Genomic DNA, 20,710 nt, shown 5'->3' with positions numbered 1-20,710 from the left:
ATTTCATGACTCACGCCAATACACAATCGTCTATGCACTTTTACGGATTCCTTGGTATTTTAACGTTGTATTTCCGGATACAAAACTCAAACGTGTCGTGCGTCCTGTGGTGTATGGTCCTACAGTGTGAGCAGTCAGGTCGCATACGACCGTCGGTCCGTGCAGTGTGAGAACAGGAATCGTGAGCCTGACTGTACGACTGATTTGCACAGTTTGAGATGGAGCTGCGTGCAACGATCGAAATAATCGCACAGTGTATGGCTGCCTTAAGTTTAGCACTAAGAACATATACACAGACCTGGCATCCAGCAAATTCAGTAACAGCATCATTTTCCTTCAGTTGAACAAAAATAAAAATCTAAACTGCACTTATATTACCTATTTATTCTTATTGTATTTGTACTTTTTTAAAGGAAGTGCATTGCATTCACTTTCAAGGTGAGAGAGAAACAGTATCTGAATTCTCTGAATGTCCTCTGCACCTAGTGAATCGTCAAAAAAAAAAAAAAAAATCTTTGAATCTTCAACAGATTCAGATGGCTTTAATTTGACCTAAAACAGCCTCAATGTACAAACCATTTGTGCTGAGGCATAAAAATAAATGGGATAAGCAGGTTTGTTGTTACTGTTCAATGTCCAGTCAGGTTAAATTTGACCCAAACAGTTTATTCAGATGAATTATTTCCCTTTACAGTAGGGTTTTCCTCTTTTTTCCATTTCATTTCATTAATCTTCTATCCACATGCATTTAATAAAACAACATATGGAAGACATTAAGTGCAAATACTTGATAAGTGAGTCTGGAAGTTTGATGTATGGTAAAAAAAAAAGAAAAAAAAAAGAAAAAAAAAAGAAAAACCATGAAATTTGAATGCAACAATTCTCTCAGCATCAATGTAATAAAAACGAGATTCTTTTACCACCAATAAATGTTAAAGGTTAACTTGTCTCTGCATTTTAGCCATAATACACAAACTACCTAGCATTAGCATTAACATTAGCACACACGTATAATAAGGACACATAATTGACTAAAATAGGTCAGAAACATCAAAAATACCGTGTTTGTCCTGGAGACGGTTTTAATTATAAGTATTTAGTAGCTAATATTTTATGTAAATCTCCAATTTAAAAACAAAACCTTGCTCATCACTGAGCTGAACCTGTTTCTGTCAAAAATAAAGCCATGATGAGTATTTTTTCTTCTTTTCCAGCTGACGGTGTGAGTTTAAACATCACCGGAGCTCCCCCCCGTCCTCCCATAAACACCACCAACGCTCCAGTTTCCAACAGCACACCAGACCCTGAAGGTAACACCACCACAGGGCTCTCCAGCTCCACCGAGACCATGAACACATCTCTGAGTAACACAACCTCGTCTTCTATCATTCATTAGATGAATCTGGATCTGGATTTGGATCTGGTTCTGGTTCTGGCGTTTACACCACCGTGACCTTGGCCTCGGAGTCGACTCTGACCTCGACCACATGTTGTAAGAAACCTTTTTGGTTTTAAAGTGAAGGTCAATGTCATGTTTGACCTTCTCTGTTCATAGAGTTTTATAACATCCAGTAACTGAAAAGAATGACTTAAAAACAATACAACAGATTAATCAGATAAAATAAAGAATCTGGTTAAAGTACATCTGTGTCTGTGCCTCATCCACCCTCATCGACCTTTTCTTGTGTGTTTTCTTTTTCTGTATTCGTCTCTTTGTGTATTTGTTCTTTGACTGCCATTTAGTATTAACTCCATACCCGTTTGATGTGTGTTCGTCTCTTGGTTATTTATTGTAAAGCGTTTTTGTTTACTTAGAAAGCGTTGTGTAAAACCGATATATTATTACCTCCTCCAGGAGGTATTGTGATCACTTTGCTTTGTGTGTTTGTTTGTTTGTTTGTTTGTCAGCAACGTCAGGGGGAAACTCTTCCACCCATCTTTCCCAAATCTTCCTCACAGATAGGCCTAGGCCCTGGGACCAACCCAGTACATTTTGGTCCAAGTAGGCCAAAGTTCAAGGTCACAGCAAGGTCACAACATCTACAATTTTCCATCTGTCATCACTGAGCAATTTTCCAAAATTCATCAAAAATTCAAAACGACTCCGATTAGCCTCCAATTGGATCCACCTGTAGCTTAGAACAATATCTTGTATCTGGAACTAAATTGTCCACATCCACTGTGGAATGTGGACTCTGTGGACATTTACATTCAACATTGAAAATCCCATTTATGACACATTTTTCATTATAACTCAACAAATATTGATTGGAATTGAATATAATTTGACAGACATATGACTGGTACCAAGCTGCAACTTTTTCTGCTGTATGGAACAACCTGGAAACTGTTGAATTTAAACAGAAATAGTCGATCCACACATGCACACCGTTTGGGGTGCTTGGCGGAGGTTTGTGTTCTCTGAACACTTCTTCTTCTTATTATTATTATTATTATCGTAGAAATATGTCTAAAACTAAAAATAATCCTATCCCCGCCTCCTCTACGATTTAGCCCCGCCCACCATCAGCAGCTTCAGGTCATCCAACGTCACCGGGACGTCCTTCTGCATCACCTGGTCCAGTTGGTCTCACGGAAACCAGACCTACCGCGTCGAGGTGTTGAAGGGGTCAGAGGTCATTTATCAGAACGACACAGGTCAGACCCTGGTGGCGGTGGGCGGGCTCAAACCTGGGGTTCTTTATGACGTCACCATTACGACGATGGCGTGTGGAGGACAAGGAGACACCCACCACCTGTCAATCAAAACTGGTAAGAACTTCAGGGATGATAACAGTGACACCACTGTCCCTGATGTACGATGAAAGAACGGGTCCTTTTTTAACCTGATGTGTTTACCGTTACCATGACGATTTTCTTTGCAGATGCTCAGACTCTGGACGCCACGGCTCGACTCACAAACGTCCAGTTCAGCGCAGACCTGCAGAACAGCAGCAGCCAGACCTACAAGAACCTGAGCCAGAGCATCACACAGGAGGTGAGGCTTCACAGTGGGAGTCCATCTGATACCAGGAGAATGAAGATGTGAAGTTCAGGCTTTAACTGAGCAGGTCATGTGTTCATTCACATTTAACATGAACCACATGCACAAACCCCAGCAGACTCCCACACAGGAGACCAGCGTCTATGGTGGTTTTGTTTTTTCTCTTTTGTCTTTCTTATTTTCACCCTCTCCCAACTATTTTTCCAAACCCTAATTACAGTGTAACAGTGGTATTGGCTCTAGTCAATGGATGGTTGGAAGGAAGGAAGGAAGGAACAGATGTATGGCTGGACCGACGGATGGATGGAGGGTTGGATGGATGGATGGATGGATGGATGAAAAGAAGGAAGAAAGGGAGGAAAGAAGGAAGGAACAGATGGATGGATGAAAGGAAGGATAGATGGTTGGATGATTGAAAGGAAGGAAGGAAAGAAAGAAGGAACAGATGGATGGATGGATGGATGGATGGATGGATCCTCTCCATCTCTGAGCTCTCCATTCCTGTCTGAACTCTAGTGTCGGTCTGATCTGTTGATTTCACCTCCTGGTGAACCTTCACTCGTTCATTTCACCTCCTGGTGAACCTTCACTCGTTCATTTCATCTCCTGGTGAACCTTCACTCGTTCATTTCATCTCCTGGTGAACCTTCACTCGTTCATTTCACCTCCTGGTGAACCTTCACTCGTTCATTTCATCTCCTGGTGAACCTTCACTCGTTCATTTCATCTCCTGGTGAACCTTCACTCGTTCATTTCACCTCCTGGTGAACCTTCACTCGTTCATTTCATCTCCTGGTGAACCTTCACTCGTTCATTTCATCTCCTGGTGAACCTTCACTCGTTCATTTCATCTCCTGGTGAACCTTCACTCGTTCATTTCACCTCCTGGTGAACCTTCACTCGTTCATTTCATCTCCTGGTGAACCTTCACTCGTTCGTCCTCTCTTTTGCTCACAGATCTACCAGTCTCTGTCCTTGGTGCTGAAGGCTCTAGTGGACTCGGGCCGGGTCAGAGTCGTGGTCACGGGCTTTTCTCCGGGCAGCGTCGTCGTCAACTTCAGCATCGTCTTCACCCCGAGTCAAAGCCAAGACATCGGTAACGTGTCGGAGGCTGTGATGGACTCCCTGAAGAACAGCTCCAAGTACAGCGTGGACGAAAACAACACAAGCATTAACGGTAACGTTTTTTTATTACTGCAAATTACAGAATAATCTCATTTGCACTTTTTTTTTTTTTTTTTTACAGATATTCAAGATTTTGAGCTTTACTGTTTGGGATTTACAGTGTTTTAAGGAGGATCTAATCACATAAATGCAGTTTAATATTCAGTCATAGGTTTCCAATCACTAAAAAAATAAATCATTGTGTTTTCACTGTGCCACCTTTTAAAATTATTTTTATATCTAAGAATATAAAGTTATTATCTCCTCCACAAAGCAACACTAGTAGAATTTATGTTCTTAATGACCACCATAGTCCAGCATTAAGGTAATACTTCATCAACAAACATGATGAAAAACTACAGTTTGTGTTCATAAAATCATGATCGATAACACATATAAAAGCTACATGTGATTGGTTAAATTGCTGCAGCCGTTAAGTTTTGTTGTGATTGATTTCATCCAGTTAATTTCATGCACAGGTGATTGCTGACATTTTTATCCTCCTGAGACCCAAGAAATGTCAACAAAGTACCAGGTTTTTTTTGTTTTTTATTCAATTAGTGCCTATATTGGAAACATCCTGATGCAACAGTTTTTTCAGATGCAGTTTTTAAAATTTTTATGGAATGTCCTCTGTGGTGGACAGTTTTCTTTTCTTTTTTTTGTATAAAGTTGTGAAACTCTTGTCCACAAATGTGGACAGAAAACCCACAGCTGGGTCTGAGGAGGTCAAGTAACGTATTTTATTGTTGCTGTTCATCTTCTATTTGTTGTGCATATCCTGGACATGCATATTTTTTGATTTATTACTAAATCACTGGGGTAAACTTCACATAATGAGCTGTTATGAAATAAGGACTACAAATATTGTTTCCTTTCTGAAAATATACTTGGAAAAGAATAGATTTTAAATGGTATTTAGGTCTGGTTGTCATTTAGAAAAGGGGATACAAACAAGAACTCTGCAGTATGAACTTCCAGAGCTGTGTACGTCGGACCTTTTTCACATCAGTGCTTTTTATTCTCTGTAGATTTTGATGAATGTGCTTCAGGGCAAAACGACTGCTCCCAGTGGGCGACATGTACCAACACCTGGGCCTCGTACAGCTGTGTATGTAACCAAGGATACGTGGATAACAACCCAGACAGACCTGGACGAGCCTGTCAAGGTCAGAGGTCGCATACTTATGAAGTTTAATCTGGTGTTTCCGTTTAATTAGAGATAGTTCTGCAGGTGTTTTTTCTAGTAAGCTTTGGTTAACCCTCTGGTATCCGGGTGCGCCTTTTAGGCACACTTTGCACTTCATTTTAAAAAACTTCAAATTATTTTTCACAATTTAAATAAGGTTAGAATTCAAAAGTTGTTCATTTTTGCATGATCTTTAAAATTCTGGCCAACAACTGAAATGTGCACATTGTAAACAAAAGAAAATGACCAGACTAGCATCTGTCTGCACAGTGTGCCTAAAACGCACTGTTTCTAACATTTGATCTGTATGATTAGGGCTGAGCTGCATTTACAAAAATAAAATCAAATTAGAGCAGAAAAATAAATAAATATATAATATTTAATAGTTTGATTTATAGGTGTGCATTTTACGCACACTTGGTGACAGATGCTAGTATTTTTGTACATTTGAACTAGCGCCAAAAATAATAATGCAAATTAATCAATGTTGCTGTTAATCACTGACACATGCCAGGATGAAAAAAATCAAATAATATGTGATCCATTTTTTATGTAGTATATTGAAAAAAAATTTTGTGTGTGTGTTTTTTACATCCAAAAAATGGTTTGTTTCCATTACAAACACGGCATTTAAAGGGTTAAAAAATGTAACAATTATTGAGTATTTGGTATTTTTTATTTACGGCTCAAGTTGATGAAATAGAAAAAAGTGTAAAAGAATTAAAAACAAACTGTATGAACTTTTTTTTTTACATTATTCCACAAGTGTGCCAAAAAGGCACACTTGGCCCTTCATAAGGGCCTTGCTGGACGGGATACCAGAGGGTTAATAGGCGCTGAAAAAGGCTATGATTAAAACAGCTGTGTTGAACATACGGCCCGAGGTCCAAAATCAGGCCGCCAAATGGTCCAATCCGGCCCCTGGGATAAATTTGTGAAATGCAAAAAAATACACTAAAGATATTAACAATCAGTGTTGCTAAAATTATTTTAGTTCAGGTTCCACATACAGACCAATATAATTTAAAGTGGATCAGACCAATAAAATACTATTATAATAACCTGTAAATAAAGACAACTCCAAATTTTGGTGTAAAACAGTAAAATTACATGAAAATGAAACATGTACAAACTATTATTTCACCAAAAATTTAATAACATGAACAAACATGAACAACCTGAAATGACTTCAGAGAAATAAATGCAATTTGACCAATATTTTGCCCGTTATTAAATGTTTTGTGTCTTTGTAGATCCAGTATGATCTGTAGGTTTTAATGTACGTGTGTAAATGATAAACTGAGGCAGAATATTGTTCAAATTTCACTTTATTTTTGTTCAGGCTGTTGGTTGTTGTTTGTGTTATACCTATTTTTTTTAAAATAATAGTTGTACACGAAAACATTTTCATAATATAATTTTACTTTCTTCACTCTCAAACACCAAGAAAAGTTTGTAGTTGTCCTTAATTCTAGGTTATTATGTTATTTTTTTACTGGTCAGACCCATTTGAGATCATATTGAGCTCAACATGGTCCCTGAACGACTAACCCTGTTTGAAACATTTGAGAAAATTCAACTACTTTTCCTGGCAGTTTTAGGTTAGTCTTAGTCTAAGTCTGGTTTAGGTTGGGTATAACCTTCAGAACAACAACACAATTACATGCAACACTGAATCTCATTGTCTTCACTTGTGCAGAAGTTGCTACGACAACAATGGAGACGACCACACAACCCATGACAAGCACAGTGTCCACAGTTAGCTTTGCCCCTTCCTCTGGATCACACGTTAATCCAATGTTAAGTGAATCTACCACAGTCGCATCTCCACCTTCCACAACCACAACCCTGTCCACTTCTATGGCTTCTACGATTCCTACAACTACAGCCTCGACAACAACAACGACAACCATAGCTACAACCTCAACCACCACCACAACTGCAACAATGACCTCGGCTATGACTTTAACAACCACTGACGAAACAACAACTGCAACTTCGACTACTGCTGCATTGACAACCACTGACGAAACAACAACCACAACTTCGACTACTGCTGCATTGACAACCACTGACGAAACAACAACCGCAACTTCGACTACTGCTGCATTGACAACCACTGACGAAACCACAACTGCAACTTCGACTACTGCTGCATTGACAACCACTGACGAAACCACAACCACAACTTCGACTACTGCTGCATTGACAACCACTGACGAAACCACAACCACAACTTTGACTACTGCTGCATTGACAACCACTGACGAAACAACAACCGCAACTTCGACTACTGCTGCATTGACAACCACTGACGAAACCACAACCACAACTTTGACTACTGCTGCATTGACAACCACTGACGAAACCACAACTTTGACTACTGCTGCATTGACAACCACTGACGAAACAACAACCACAACTTTGACTACTGCTGCATTGACAACCACTGACGAAACAACAACCACAACTTTGACTGCTGCTGCACTGACAACCACTACTGCTTCTCCAACAACCACAACTACAGCCCCGACAACCAAAACTCCAGCTTTGACCACCACCACAACTGCAATAACGCCACCAACAACCACATCTATCGCCTCAACACCTACCACTACTGCCCCAACAACAACTCCAGGTTCTCCAACAACCACAACTACCACCACCACTCCTGTCACTCCAGACTCCCCAACGGCCCCTACCACAACCATCTCTGTGACCTCGACAAACCCCGATGCCTCAACAATCACAACCACAACCTCTGCTACCCTGACAACCACTACCACCACCACCACAACCGCAACAATGACCCCAACAACCGCATCCACTACCGTAACACCGACCACCGTTACCGCCTCTGGACCTTCGTCACCCACCGTGGGAACCATCCCCAACGTCTCAGCGTTACAGGCGATCTCAGTGAAGTGCAGCGTCGCCGCCATCACTGTAACCGTCGAAAAGAGTTTCCTGCAGATCAGTCAGATCATGGAGAGCGCCCTCTACCTGGGACTGGAGGAATGTGGGGTCAACTGGGAAAATTCCAGTCATGTCCAGCTGACAGTGGCGTGGAACGAGTGTGACGTTATTCTGGTGCATGTGAGTTTTAAGTTACGCTACACATTAGCCCCTTTTCCTCTGCTGTTGTTTCCACCAAAAAAAACCTTCCCTCCATCTGAAACTTTCCTCAAAAAAGTAGAGGGGTAGGACTTTTCAGATTCCCTGAGATTCTTGAGGGGTGGGGCTTTGATCTGAAGAATGCTGATTGGTGGAACACACTCGCAGTGTTTCACACTTTCATGTACACCAGTGTGCATCTGTGTTTTTTTGTGAACATCCTCTTTTTTGTCTAATTTTGTCCTTTTTGTCTATTGCGTCTTTTTGCATTTTTTTCTGTTTGTTCTATTTCGTCTATTTTGTCTTTTTGCATTTTTTTGTCTTTTGTTCTATTGTGTCTTTTGCAATTTTTTGCCATATTGTGTCTTTTTTCTTATTGCATCTTTTTTTTTGTCTTTTTGCTGTTTTTTTTTCGCTTTTTGTTTTATTGCGTCTTTTTTGTCTTCTTGTCTTTTTTACTTTTTTTTTGCATTTTTTGCCTTATTGCATCTTTTTTGACTTATTGCATCTTTTTGTCTTTTTACCTTTTTTCTTTTTGTTCTATTGTGTCTTTTTCGCATTTTTTTCTTTATTGCGATTTTTTTCTTATTGCGTCTTTTTTGTCTTATTGCATTTTTTGTCTTTTTTTCTTATTGTTTAATTGTCTTTTTTGCATTTTTTTTCTTTATTGCAATTTTTTCTTATTACGTCTTTTTGTTTTTTTTCTTTTTGTTCTATTGCATCTTTTTTGTCTTTTTTCACAATTTTTGCCTTATTGCATCTTTCTTTATTGCATCTTTTTGTCTTTTTGCTTTTTTTCTTTTCGTTCTATTGCGTCTTTTTCGCACTTTTTTCTTTATTGCAAATTTTTTCTTTTGGCTTTTTTTGTCTTATTGCATCTTTTTGTCTTTTTTTTCCTTTGTTCTATTGCGCCTTTTTTGTCTTTTTTTTGCATTTTTTGCCTTATTGCATCTTTTTTCTTATTGCGTCTTTTGTGTCTTATTGCATCTTTTTACCTTTTCTAAAATTTTTGTTCTATTGCGTCTTTTTCTTCATTGCATATTTTTTCTTATTGCGTCTTTTTCTTCTACTGTGTCTTTTTTAAGCTTTTGTGTGTTTTTCCTCTTTTTGTGTCTTTCATCTTGATCCATCGTTTTAGCTCTTTTTATCGTTTTAAGGAATTCTTGGGGGCGGGGCTGTGTGTTGGAGAACGTTAATTGGTAGAACACATTTGCGGTGGTCCATATTTCTGTTCACCCTCCAAGTCTAATTCAGTGGCATCTGCATTTTTTCTATGAATATCATCTTTTTTGTCTTGTGTCTTTTTCATCTTTTTCATCTTGTTGCAGAATTCTTGAGGCTTTGTGGAATTTTACTTTTATCACTCTAAAACACAGAGAAAAGTTTGGAGTTGTCATTATTTATGGATTTTTATGTTATTATTTTACTGGTCCGACCCACTTAGACAGATAGTATTGGGCTGAAATTGACCCCTGGACTAAAATCAGTTTGACCCCCCCTGATCTAAACTCAAAACTATAAATCTTTACTCCTCATGAATGAGTTCTGAGTCAGATTTCACTTAATTATTAGTTACAAAGACTAAGAAAATCCTTCATGTACAGTAGTTTCCTTCCTTTATATCCATAAGCAACAATTTGGATGTCATTGAGACAAACTGTTTTAAATATCTTGTTTTAATATCTTTTAAGTATTTACAAAAGATGTACATTATAGATATAATCATAATAGAATAAGAAGTCATCTTTAAAACAGCACAGTGAAGTAATGACGCTGTGGACAGGGGTTGGTATGGAAATAGAAGGGAACGTTACCAGCCTGCTGTTGCCATGGTTACCTGAAGTCACAACACACCATTTCTGATAGTTTTCCCCATGTTTTGACAGTAAATTTGCTTCTGTTTTCTCTTTACTTTTAACTGCAAAATATATAGAGAGGATCATCGAACTGAAGAGAAAGAAAACAGAAGAAGGGTCAAGTTATGCACTGATAAACGTGATTGTAAGAGACGGTGTGCGTCTAATGTATGTTGATTCGGACTGCTCTTCAACTGAGTCTTCCTCGGTCAGAAGGAACAGACAAACTCCAAAGGTACAGTTCTGAGGTTTAATGAGGCTGAGGAAATGGGAGCAGGTACATGGGAAGCAGTGGCGGCTGCTCGTCTTTCAGACAGGGGAAGCTCACTGTCGGCTTACATCAAAAAAAATAAAAAATTGTCAAGTTATTTAAAAATACATTTGTTCCTCCGTTCCTTTTTCAGAAAATGCTCAGTGTCCTTATCGTACCAGTAGGCGTCTTTTCCAGGACTGGACCAGTGTCCTCTGAATGTCCAGCAGAGCTGGTCTGCTCAGACGGCCTTGGCCCAGTGCATTGTGGGTGTCAGACTTCAGCCTTTTTAAACTACAGATGCTCCTTTCACTGCGACCGAGCCGACAGTATGAGTGATTTAACTATCTACAAAACCATATTAAACTCGAACAAGAAATGATTAAATTATGGAACTGAAACAAGAAAACGCTGAAATTATGTTAAATTGAAACAAGGAAGTCCAATGAGTGTGTTTTATTTACAGTGCAAGAAATGAACCAGTAATTTCGTAGTGGTTTCTCTGATTTCACAGCAGAATGTGTGACGGTATTAAACTGAACTGTGTCAGTGAAGGAGCAGATCTGAAAACAGCTGTCAATCAAACGGGATTCAGCCTTTCGACCGATCCTCCAATCAGCACATGGGATTCTGGTGTCCGGCCCGGCCGAGCTCCGCCCACAGCTCCATTCACCCCCAGAGACGCCCGGCGTCCGGGGGCGGGACAACATCGTGGCATTTATCCAATTACCGTCCAGTTTAGAGTCAGTTTAAACCAGTTCCACTCAGTCCCATTGAAGCCCAGAGACGGACACAGTCTGTGGACAAATGCACTGAGCAGAGACGGAGGAGAAAACAGACACGGGAACGGAGGAGAAGTGAACAACAGCCAGTCTGATGACCTGTGATAAAGCTGATTCTGAACAAACTCGTCTGTGAGATGAACGTGTTCGAACACATCTGTAGTCAATAAAATGTCAACACAACCGAACAGATTTAACCATTTAATTTACGTAACATTAGGGGAAGCTGAGCTTCCACTGCAGTCTGTGAGAAATCACCTCTGATGGGAAGTGATGCTGGTACAGGTATTGGTTGACTGACTGAGTTGGTGGATATGTGTGTGTGGATGCGTGTGTGGGTGTCTAAGTGTGTGAGTGTGGTTATCTGCAACAGACAAGAAACAGAGGAACTGTATCAGTAACAAAGCGCTATCCACACCACACTGGACTGCAGAAAAGACCTGCAGTAACACAGTGAATCCCATAGAGGGCACTCTAACACCAATTACGGTCACAGGCGTAAACGCCGTAATTGACTAAAGGTAAAAAGGATGCCACAACGAGCTAAAGAAACAGTGAATAAAAACAAATACTGGTCAGTAATAGGTTACTGACAGATTATAGTCATCCACTAGCTACTATGGAGCGCACGAGGAGCACAGCGGTGGGCCTTAGCCGTAGCATTAGCAAAATGAAACCACAGGTACAACTATTTCACTGTTAAAACCCCGAAATAACACACCTGAATGCAAAACATTCTACTTACATCTGCAGGACGCACACGGTTCTTCTACACACAGCATTAGCAGGATTATGACAGGATGTCCATTTCTGCTCCGTGGATGCTGCTGTCCTGCCGAACCAAATGAAAAGTAGCGTACACAGCCACGAGTGAGCAGAACTACAAGTCAAACAGATGCATCATGGGTAACGTAGTCCTCCATCAGGGACTGGACTTTTAACAGTGATTAGATTAGATTAGATTAGACTGAACTTTATTTATCTTTATTGATGAGGAAAATAATAATGATTATAAAGACAGTAGTAAATACAGGTAACTACACATCAGAAATATAATAATAATTATAACAATAATAATAATAATAATAATAATAATAATAATAATAATAATAATAATGGATTTGATTTCTATAGCACTTTTCAAGGCACCCAAAGCGCTTTACATAAATTTAAGTGGGTTATATAGTTTTAAAAATATGAGTGTGAATAAGAAGGAAGAACTTTTGTGTTTGTGTTTGTGGTGAAATGATGGAATGGTATGAATATGGTGTTAAAACAATGTCCAAATATAGTTCAGTGTAAACAGAAATGGTTTTCTTAAGAAATGGGACCAAAATGTCTGATGGAAAATCTTCAGTAATTTTCAGATCCCAGGTCGTTGTTCTGTCTTGTATCAGTGTGAATAACCAGTGTTTGGTCTGGGTCCCTGTTGCAGAATGACAGTCACTACACGGCCTCTGTGACCCTGTTCAGCACCGGGACCTCCGACACCTCCGACCCCGGTCCGGTGGAGCGGATCCGGCTTCAGGTTCCCATCATGTGCACGTACATGAAGAGTGTGCTCATCTCCTCCGACTTCGGCTCCATGGGGTCAGCTCACCTTTCCTTTAACTCCCACTGGCCTGGCGCTGCAACATTCCCCTAACTTTCACTTATATTTTCTCTTAAATATATGAAAAAATAAGAGACATCAACTCAGGATGCACCAAACGTTCATACCGTCCAGATCTGCTCATACGTAGATGAGATGAATGTTGAACCTCCGTTGGCTGTTTGTGGGATGGGCGTGGCCTATTAGCACATGTGACCACACCCACTACACACCATAAAAGGGCAGGTGTTGTGCTGTGAGCAAATGATGGGCTTCTGGTCAACAATTTTTAGATGAGATGAGATTAGATTAGGTTGAATTGGATTATATTATTTTAGATTAGATTAGATTATTTTAGATTACTTTATATTAGATTAGATTAAATTAGGTTATATTGGACTAGATGATTTTAGATTTGATTAGATTAGGTTATATTAGATATGATTATTTTAGATTAGATTAGGTTAAATTGGATTAGATTATTTTAGATTAGATTAGATTAGGTTAAATTGAATTATATTATATTATATTATTTTGGATTATATTATTTTAGATTACTTTAGATTAGATTAGATATTTACTAAATGTTGAAAAAACAGAAGTGCGTAATTTCGTTTTTTCCATTAAATCACTTTAAATTGATTTGTTTATTTATTATGGTGAGATGCCATGAGAAGTCGTTCCATGAACATGGTGACGAACATAAATATTTGTTGTTTTTTATCTAGAATGCTCGTTACCCCTCTGTCCCGTATGAAATTCAAAAATAACGTCTTTCCTCATGTGTCCACACATACCGCACCATGTTTGTTTTTAAACTCTTCTTCTTTGAGTGTTGTAACATCTGTCAAAATCTTTGGGGTTTTTTGTTCATGTGACTCTAGTTGTGCAAAAAGGTCTTTCCATTGCAGTTTTGTGCGATATACCAGTTTCGCTACGCTATTGTTGTTTTTTCCGTTAGGCCAATTTTTATGCGCAAGTTATATTTGTGCAATTTGAGGATCAGTGTTAAAGCGACAACTGAAATGGAATCAGACAGAGGGAACGTGTCCTGAACTTCAGACACATGAACTGAATGTGATCGTGTGTTTTGTCGCAGGTACGACATGATCGAGGACGTGATCGCGGGCTCGGGTCTGTTCCAGGTGTCGGTCCAGCTGATGAACGGGACGGCGCCGCTGCCCCAGAACCACAGCCTGTCCAGAGACGAGGCCGTGGTGCTGGTGGTCAGCCTCAACACCACGGCCGACCACGTCAAAGTCATCATCAGCAAGTGCTGGGCCACGCCCACCCCAAGCCCCTCCCTCCTCTACAGCCACACCTTCCTGGAGAACAGGTCACATGGATTCACCTTCTTCTTCTTCTTCTTCTTCTTCTTCTTCTTCTTCTCCTTCAAATCTTCCTTATGTTCCTCCTCCTCTACTTTCGTTCCTTCTTCTCCTCCTTTTTCTCCTTCTGATTCTCAACATCCTCCTCCTTCTTCTCCTTCTCCTTTTTGTTTTCTTTGTCTTCCTTCTCTTCTTCTCCACCTCCCTCTTGTTCTGTGTCCTCCTCTTCTCTCTTCTTCTCATGTTTATCCTTCTTGTTCTCCACCTTCCTCACTTCTTCCTCCTCCTTATACTTCTCCTTTTTGTTCTGTTTTTCCTTCTCCTCCTTGTTTTCCTTGTCTTAATCCTCCTCCTCCTTCTCCTCCTCCTCCTCTCTCTTCTTCCCCTCCTTCTTCTTCTTCTTTATCTCCTCCTCCTCCTTCTTCTTCTTCTTCTTCTTCTTCTTCTTCTCCTCCTTCTCTTTCTTCTTCCCCTCCTTCTTCTCCTCCTTCTCCTTCTTCTTCTCCTCCTCCTTCTTCTCCTTCTTCTTCTTCTTCTCCTCCTCTTTCTTCTTCCCCTCCTTCTTCTCCTCCTCCTCCTCCTCTTTCTTCTTCCCCTCCTTCTTCTTCTCCTCCTCCTTCCTCTTCTCCTCCTCCTCCTCCTCTTTCTTCTTCTCTTTCTCCTCCTCCTCCTCTTTCTTCTTCCCATCCTTCTTCTTCTCCTCCTCCTTCCTCTTCTTCTTCGTCTCCTCCTCCTTCTTCTCAGTTGTACTTCTTTCCACTAAAACCCCACATTTCTTTTTTCTTCTTGTTCTTTCCTCCTCAGATGTTCCCTGAACACTTTCACTAAAGTCTTGACCAATGGGAACTCCAGTGTCTCCAGTGTTTCTGTCCAGATCTTCTCCTTTGTCGACCTGAACATGATTTACCTTCACTGTCAGGTGGAAATCTGTGTGGAAACTGGATCCTCCTCCTGCGTTCCCGTGAGCTCAGAATACCGTCCACTTTTAGTTCCTTTAGGATAGTTTGGTCTGGGTTTTATTTTGAGGAACTGAATGACTGTGAAGAGTTTAATATTTAGGTTTAGATTTTCAGGTTTTGGAAAGAAAGGGAGGACAATCTGAATCTGAAAGAAACTGAAAATTTTATCTGATCTTATTTTATCTCATCTCGTCTCGTCTTATTTTATTTTATTTTATCTTAAAGTATCTTATCTTATCTTTTTTTTTATCCCATCTCATCTTGTCTTGTCTTATCTTATCTTGCCTCATCTTGTCTTTTCTTATCTTATTTTATCTTTTCTTTTCTTTTCTTTTCTTCCCTCATCTTGTATTTTCTTATATTATCTTATTTTGTCTTATCCTATCTTATTTTCTTATGTTACCTCATCTTGTCTTATCTTATTTTTAACTTATCTTATTTTAACTTATCTCATCTCATCCTGTCTTATCTTATTTTTATCTTATCTAAGATCTTCTTCTTCTCTTCTTTCAGGACTGTTTTCAGAGAACGACTCGCTCTGGAAAAACCATCGCCAGAGCTTTTGCTTCTTCTGGACCTCTGCTCAGATTGGACGATGGTGCGTTCTCTCACCTTAACTGTGAAATATTCCAGTCTGAACATGTGTTCACTTAGAGCTGATGTATTTTCAGCCTCTGCAGGGTCTGAATTAGAGTCAGAAATGGGATTTAATTCCAGCTGATGTGATAATGACCCTCCAGTCTGCAGCAGTAACGTGGACAGTTTTAGACGTGAAAAAGCTTTTCAGCCTCCGATAAAAGCCTGAGAGTTTTAATGAGTCATTTGGTGGTCGAATTAAGTGTGTACGCCGGTGAATCTATTAAAGTAAAGTGAAAGTAGGTGGAATTAACCCTTTCATGCAAGAATTATGACAAAAGTATCTAGATTTTTTTAGACTGATTTTAATTCTCAAATTTAGGCTAAAGTTAAAATGCATTCAGATTTTTTATTTATTTATTTTTAATATGGTTTTATTAAGAAGATATTTAACCTCCTGAGACCCAGGAAAGTACAAGTTTAGGCTTTTTAAATTAAATAATTGCCTATATTGGAAACATCAAGATGCAACAGTTTCTTCATATGTATTTCTTAAAAATTTATGGAATGTCCTTTGCGGTGGACTTTTTTTTTTTTTTTTGTATATAGCTGTGAAACTCATGTCCACAAACATGGACAGTAAACCCAGAGCTGAGTCTGAGGAGGTTAACTTTATGACATCACCGATCAGTCCAAATTCTGAAACTACACTGTAAAAAAAAAAAAAAAAAATCAGTCAAAAAAAAATGGTATTAGTTCAGCAGCAGGGGTGCTGAAAAAAATACTGTAAAGTAACGGAAAATAACCATCTCATAAAAATACGGTAATTTTCCATAATTCAAATACAGTTTTTTGCCCTAACTTTACATGAGATTATGCATGTTTTTTTACTTTTAATGTTTAATAAAGAATATTTTCTCTTCTTTCTCCTCCTCCTCCTTCTCTTCCTCCTCCTCCTCCTCCTCCTCCTCTCTCCTCCTCTTCCCCCTCTTCCTTCTCCTCCTCTCTCTCCTCCTCCTCTCTCTCCTCTTCTTCCACCACTCTCTCCTCCTCCTTCTCCTCTTGCTCTCCTCCTCCTTCTCCTCTTGCTCTCCTCCTCTCTTCCTCCTCTTCTTCCTCCTCCTCCTCCTCTCTCTCCTCCTCTCTCCTCCTCCTCCTTCTCCTCTTGCTCTCCTCCTCCTCTTCTTCCTCCTCCTCCTCTCTCTCCTCCTCTCTCTCCTCCTCCTCCTCCTTCTCCTCTTGCTCTCCTCTCTCTTCCTCCTCTTCTTCCTCCTCCTCCTCTCTCTCCTCCTCTCTCTCCTCCTCCTCCTCCTCCTCCTTCTCCTCTTGCTCTCCTCTCTCTTCCTCCTCCTCTCTCTCCTCCTCCTCCTTCTCCTCTTGCTCTCCTTTCTCTTCCTCCTCTTCTTCCTCCTCCTCCTCTCTCTCCTCCTCCTCCTCCTCCTTCTCCTCTTGCTCTCCTCTCTCTTCCTCCTTTTCTTCCTCCTCCTCCTCTCTCTCCTCCTCCTTCTCCTCTTGCTCTCCTCTCTCTTCCTCCTCCTCCTCCTCTGTCTCCTCCTCCTCCTCCTCTGTCTCCTCCTCCTCCTCTCCTCCTTCAGAGGCCCTGGAGGAGGGCTTCAACACCCTCCACATCGTGGGTCTGTCCTGTCTGGGGGTCGGCCTGACGCTCCTCTTCATCGTCGGCTTCGTCTGCCTCTTCTACTGTCAGAGGAACCGAATCGGACACTACAACTTCAACATCAAACCCAAGGAGGAGAACTTCACCTACCTTCACTTCAACACCTAGAGCTGCACAAACAGACGCAGAAAACACCTCGTCCTCTGCCTCTGGGTGGCGCTGTGCTCATATTAGTCCACAGTCACATGTCTCTGTGCAAACTATTTGACATGAATCTGCTCCTTACGACCCTCCCTGCCGACGTTATGATCTTAAAATAATGATCAGATTAGTGCAGCAAACTGTCAAATGTAAAGATTAAATATTTTATGAATGTCTTAAAATTAAAGCTTATAAATAATGGGGAAGAGTTGTTATTTCTGCTGCATCCTCAAGAGCTGGAGTTACATCTGAAGACATGAGAAAGAGTACATACATCCTGTTTAACCCTTCATGCATAATGATCACTACAGTGGACAGCTGTTCAAAGCTGGTCTCTTGCATATTTATGTTTTTTGTTGTTTTGGTTCCATATCAGCCAACACAGCGGACACTTACGCATCATCCCATACACTGTAATTCATACCATTACTGTAAATCTGGATAAACCTAATCTGCAGTAACATGTTTGAGTTTTTAAAAAATCGCTAATTGTTATTAGACTGTAATTAATTGTTTTGCATTTTTTTTAAACAAAAAGTTTTTTTTGCATACTATCTCCATGCAGGTATGTTAAAATGTGAGAAAACATAAGATTAGCAGCATTAAACATGTTTTTATTTCATAGTTTTCATGCAGTATTTCAGTAAATACATGTTTCTTTGCTTCTAAAATTGAATGAATGGTGTCCAGCTGAGTGGAAATTTTTTTAACTCCATGAAAACTAGGTTCATTAAAATTTTTCTTTTTTTTTGTCATGTCTAAAGAGGAATAAAAACACTCAGGAAAAAAAAAAAAGATTTAGGTTCTCATAATTCATGCATGAAAGGGTTAACTACCCACAATCCTCTGCATGAGTCTTTACAAAATGCTATTAATGAAAACGAAGCTGACCACAACCTAAAATAAATCCTTGAAGAAGAAGAAGAAGAAGAAATATCACCAAATATCAACCTGATGTATAACTTACATGTAGATGATAATACTCAATATTATCCAGAGAAAGAAGTTAAATGCAGGTTCTACTGAGATTTGAACTCAGATCACTGAATTCAGAGTCCACAGCACTAACCATTACAACATGGAACCACTGGAAGAAGATGTACTAGGCTGTGTTCAAAGACCTGTAAATGCTGGGAAACACCAGTATTCATTTGGACTTTTTACACATTTGAGTAGTTTCAAAAACATATATGAAAAAAACATTTGTCACAGATGAAACCTTACCCACATGTGTTTCAGGTCTCATTTTTTCTCCAATTACGTTAAGGTCCCAACAAGATTTGAACTCAGATCACCGGAGTGCAAACCATTACAACATGGAACCAGTGCACTTAAAGGCATCGTGCTATGTTCAAAGACTTTTGAGATGCCATGTGTTGTGTTCAAAGAGTTGAACCTTTCATGTTTAACAGGAAAGTTTCATGACCCTGATATGATTTGAACACACAACCTTCTGATCTGGAGTCAGACGCGCTACCTTTGCACCACAAGGTTTTATTTAGTTCAGACTACATGTGCTAATTCCTCTTCTCACCAAATATCAACCTGATGTATAACTTACATATAGATGCAGTGACGTAATACTCAGTACAATCCAGAGAAAGAAGTTAAATCCAAGTCTTGCTGAGATTTGAACTCAGATCACTGGATTCAGTGTCCACAGTGCTAACCATTACAGCAGGGGTGTCCAAACTTTTTTTAAAGAGGGCCAGATCTGATAATGTGGAGATTGCCAGGGGCCAGTGGTCCCTTCGGACGTTTTTTAAACAGTAAAAATTACATATAACCGCGATAATTTTAAAAACAACTTTATTTTCATTATCAAAATATTATTTTTTTTAAATGGCAATGTAACCAAATCTGAGCCACTCAGGTGTGAACAAATTTAAAAAAAAAAAAAAAAAAAAAAACATTTCTGCCTTCCTTTCACATCTGGAGTCAGATAACGTAGAACAAACCGTGTGGAGTATCTTAAACGTCCAAGAAGTTGATAAAAAATCTTAACCCCACATTCATTTTAAACATGACTTATATGAGTAATTATTACTCATATATTACTCAGTAATGCAAAGTCTGTTAACATTTAAGATGAAAACATATGACTCTTACTCTTGTCTTTCACAAAATCATTCAGAAAGTAATATTTTGTGTCACATCTACAAGTACATAACACCAGCAGTTAGAGGCAACTAACCTGGCAACTTGGTATCCTGCCCTGGTGGTGAATTCATTGAACTCAGGTTCACATGAAGAGTCACTGTTGTGAGTTTAAAGCAGCTGGAATTTGCTTCACTTTTTCAGAACGCTCATTCCCTGCTAGCTTGTCGTATGCGTTAGCATTTTTTGTCTGCTAGTGTGTCTTTACGTTGAATTCCTTAAACAAGGCAACAGTCTCTTGACAAATTAGGCAAACACAATCACCTCGATTTTCAGTGAAAAAAAAATTGTAATTCCCATCTCTCCTGGAAGCGGCGGCCCTCACTGTCAACTTTCGTTTTTTTTATTTACAGGCGCCGTGGTTAGAAATTAGCGAAAAGGGTTCACGGCAAAGTCACAGAGCCAGATAGAGTTATAGTGGTGCTGCCACCATGAGATGAAAGGAGGAACTGCATTTGGAACCTTTTATGATTCATGTACTCTGTTCAACAGTCCAAGTGGGCCATAAATAATACATTATAAAACCGAAGCTGTGGGCCATAGAAAATCTGACCGCGGGCCGTGATTGGCCCCCGGGCCGGACTTTGGACATGCCTTCATTACACCATGGAACCATCAAGCTGTGTTCAAAGACCTGTAAACTGTAGGAAACACCAGTTTTCCCTTTCATGTTTCCAATTCTGCTTTCCTTCTCAGACAAATAGAACTGATGAAGGGTCTTGGATGAGATGAAACATTTTCAAGAACAAAGCCAGTCCAGTTGAACTATGTCTGGTGTTACAGGTGAAATATATGGATTTGATTTTTATGTGGAGCCCAAAAATACCCTTAAATCAGTGGTTTCCAACCTTTTTTGGCTTGTGACCCCATTCTAACATCACAAATATCTGGTGACCCCAGACACTGAAAACTTTTTTGTTTTTT

General features: G+C 39.6%; 1 protein-coding gene across 1 annotated transcript in view; it reads left to right on the top strand.

Annotated features, from left to right (window-relative positions):
- Positions 1–17,596, top strand: part of LOC115432669 (uromodulin-like 1) — a 31,042-nt gene extending 13,446 nt beyond the window's left edge. The window contains exons 6-17 of the mRNA XM_030153577.1: positions 1,215–1,310; positions 1,397–1,492; positions 2,515–2,772; positions 2,886–2,998; positions 3,962–4,181; positions 5,200–5,337; positions 7,057–8,453; positions 12,795–12,949; positions 14,050–14,286; positions 15,083–15,239; positions 15,751–15,835; positions 17,409–17,596. Of these exons, the coding sequence (XP_030009437.1) occupies positions 1,215–1,310; positions 1,397–1,492; positions 2,515–2,772; positions 2,886–2,998; positions 3,962–4,181; positions 5,200–5,337; positions 7,057–8,453; positions 12,795–12,949; positions 14,050–14,286; positions 15,083–15,239; positions 15,751–15,835; positions 17,409–17,596 (3,140 nt within the window). The remainder of the gene's footprint in view (positions 1–1,214; positions 1,311–1,396; positions 1,493–2,514; positions 2,773–2,885; positions 2,999–3,961; positions 4,182–5,199; positions 5,338–7,056; positions 8,454–12,794; positions 12,950–14,049; positions 14,287–15,082; positions 15,240–15,750; positions 15,836–17,408) is intronic.
- Positions 17,597–20,710: the final 3,114 nt, after the last annotated feature.

Source organism: Sphaeramia orbicularis, chromosome 14 (assembly GCF_902148855.1).
Source record: "Sphaeramia orbicularis chromosome 14, fSphaOr1.1, whole genome shotgun sequence".
Lineage (NCBI taxonomy): Eukaryota > Metazoa > Chordata > Actinopteri > Kurtiformes > Apogonidae > Sphaeramia > Sphaeramia orbicularis.
Note: the sequence above shows the minus strand (reverse complement) of the source record. Positions and strands in the feature narration are given on the sequence as shown.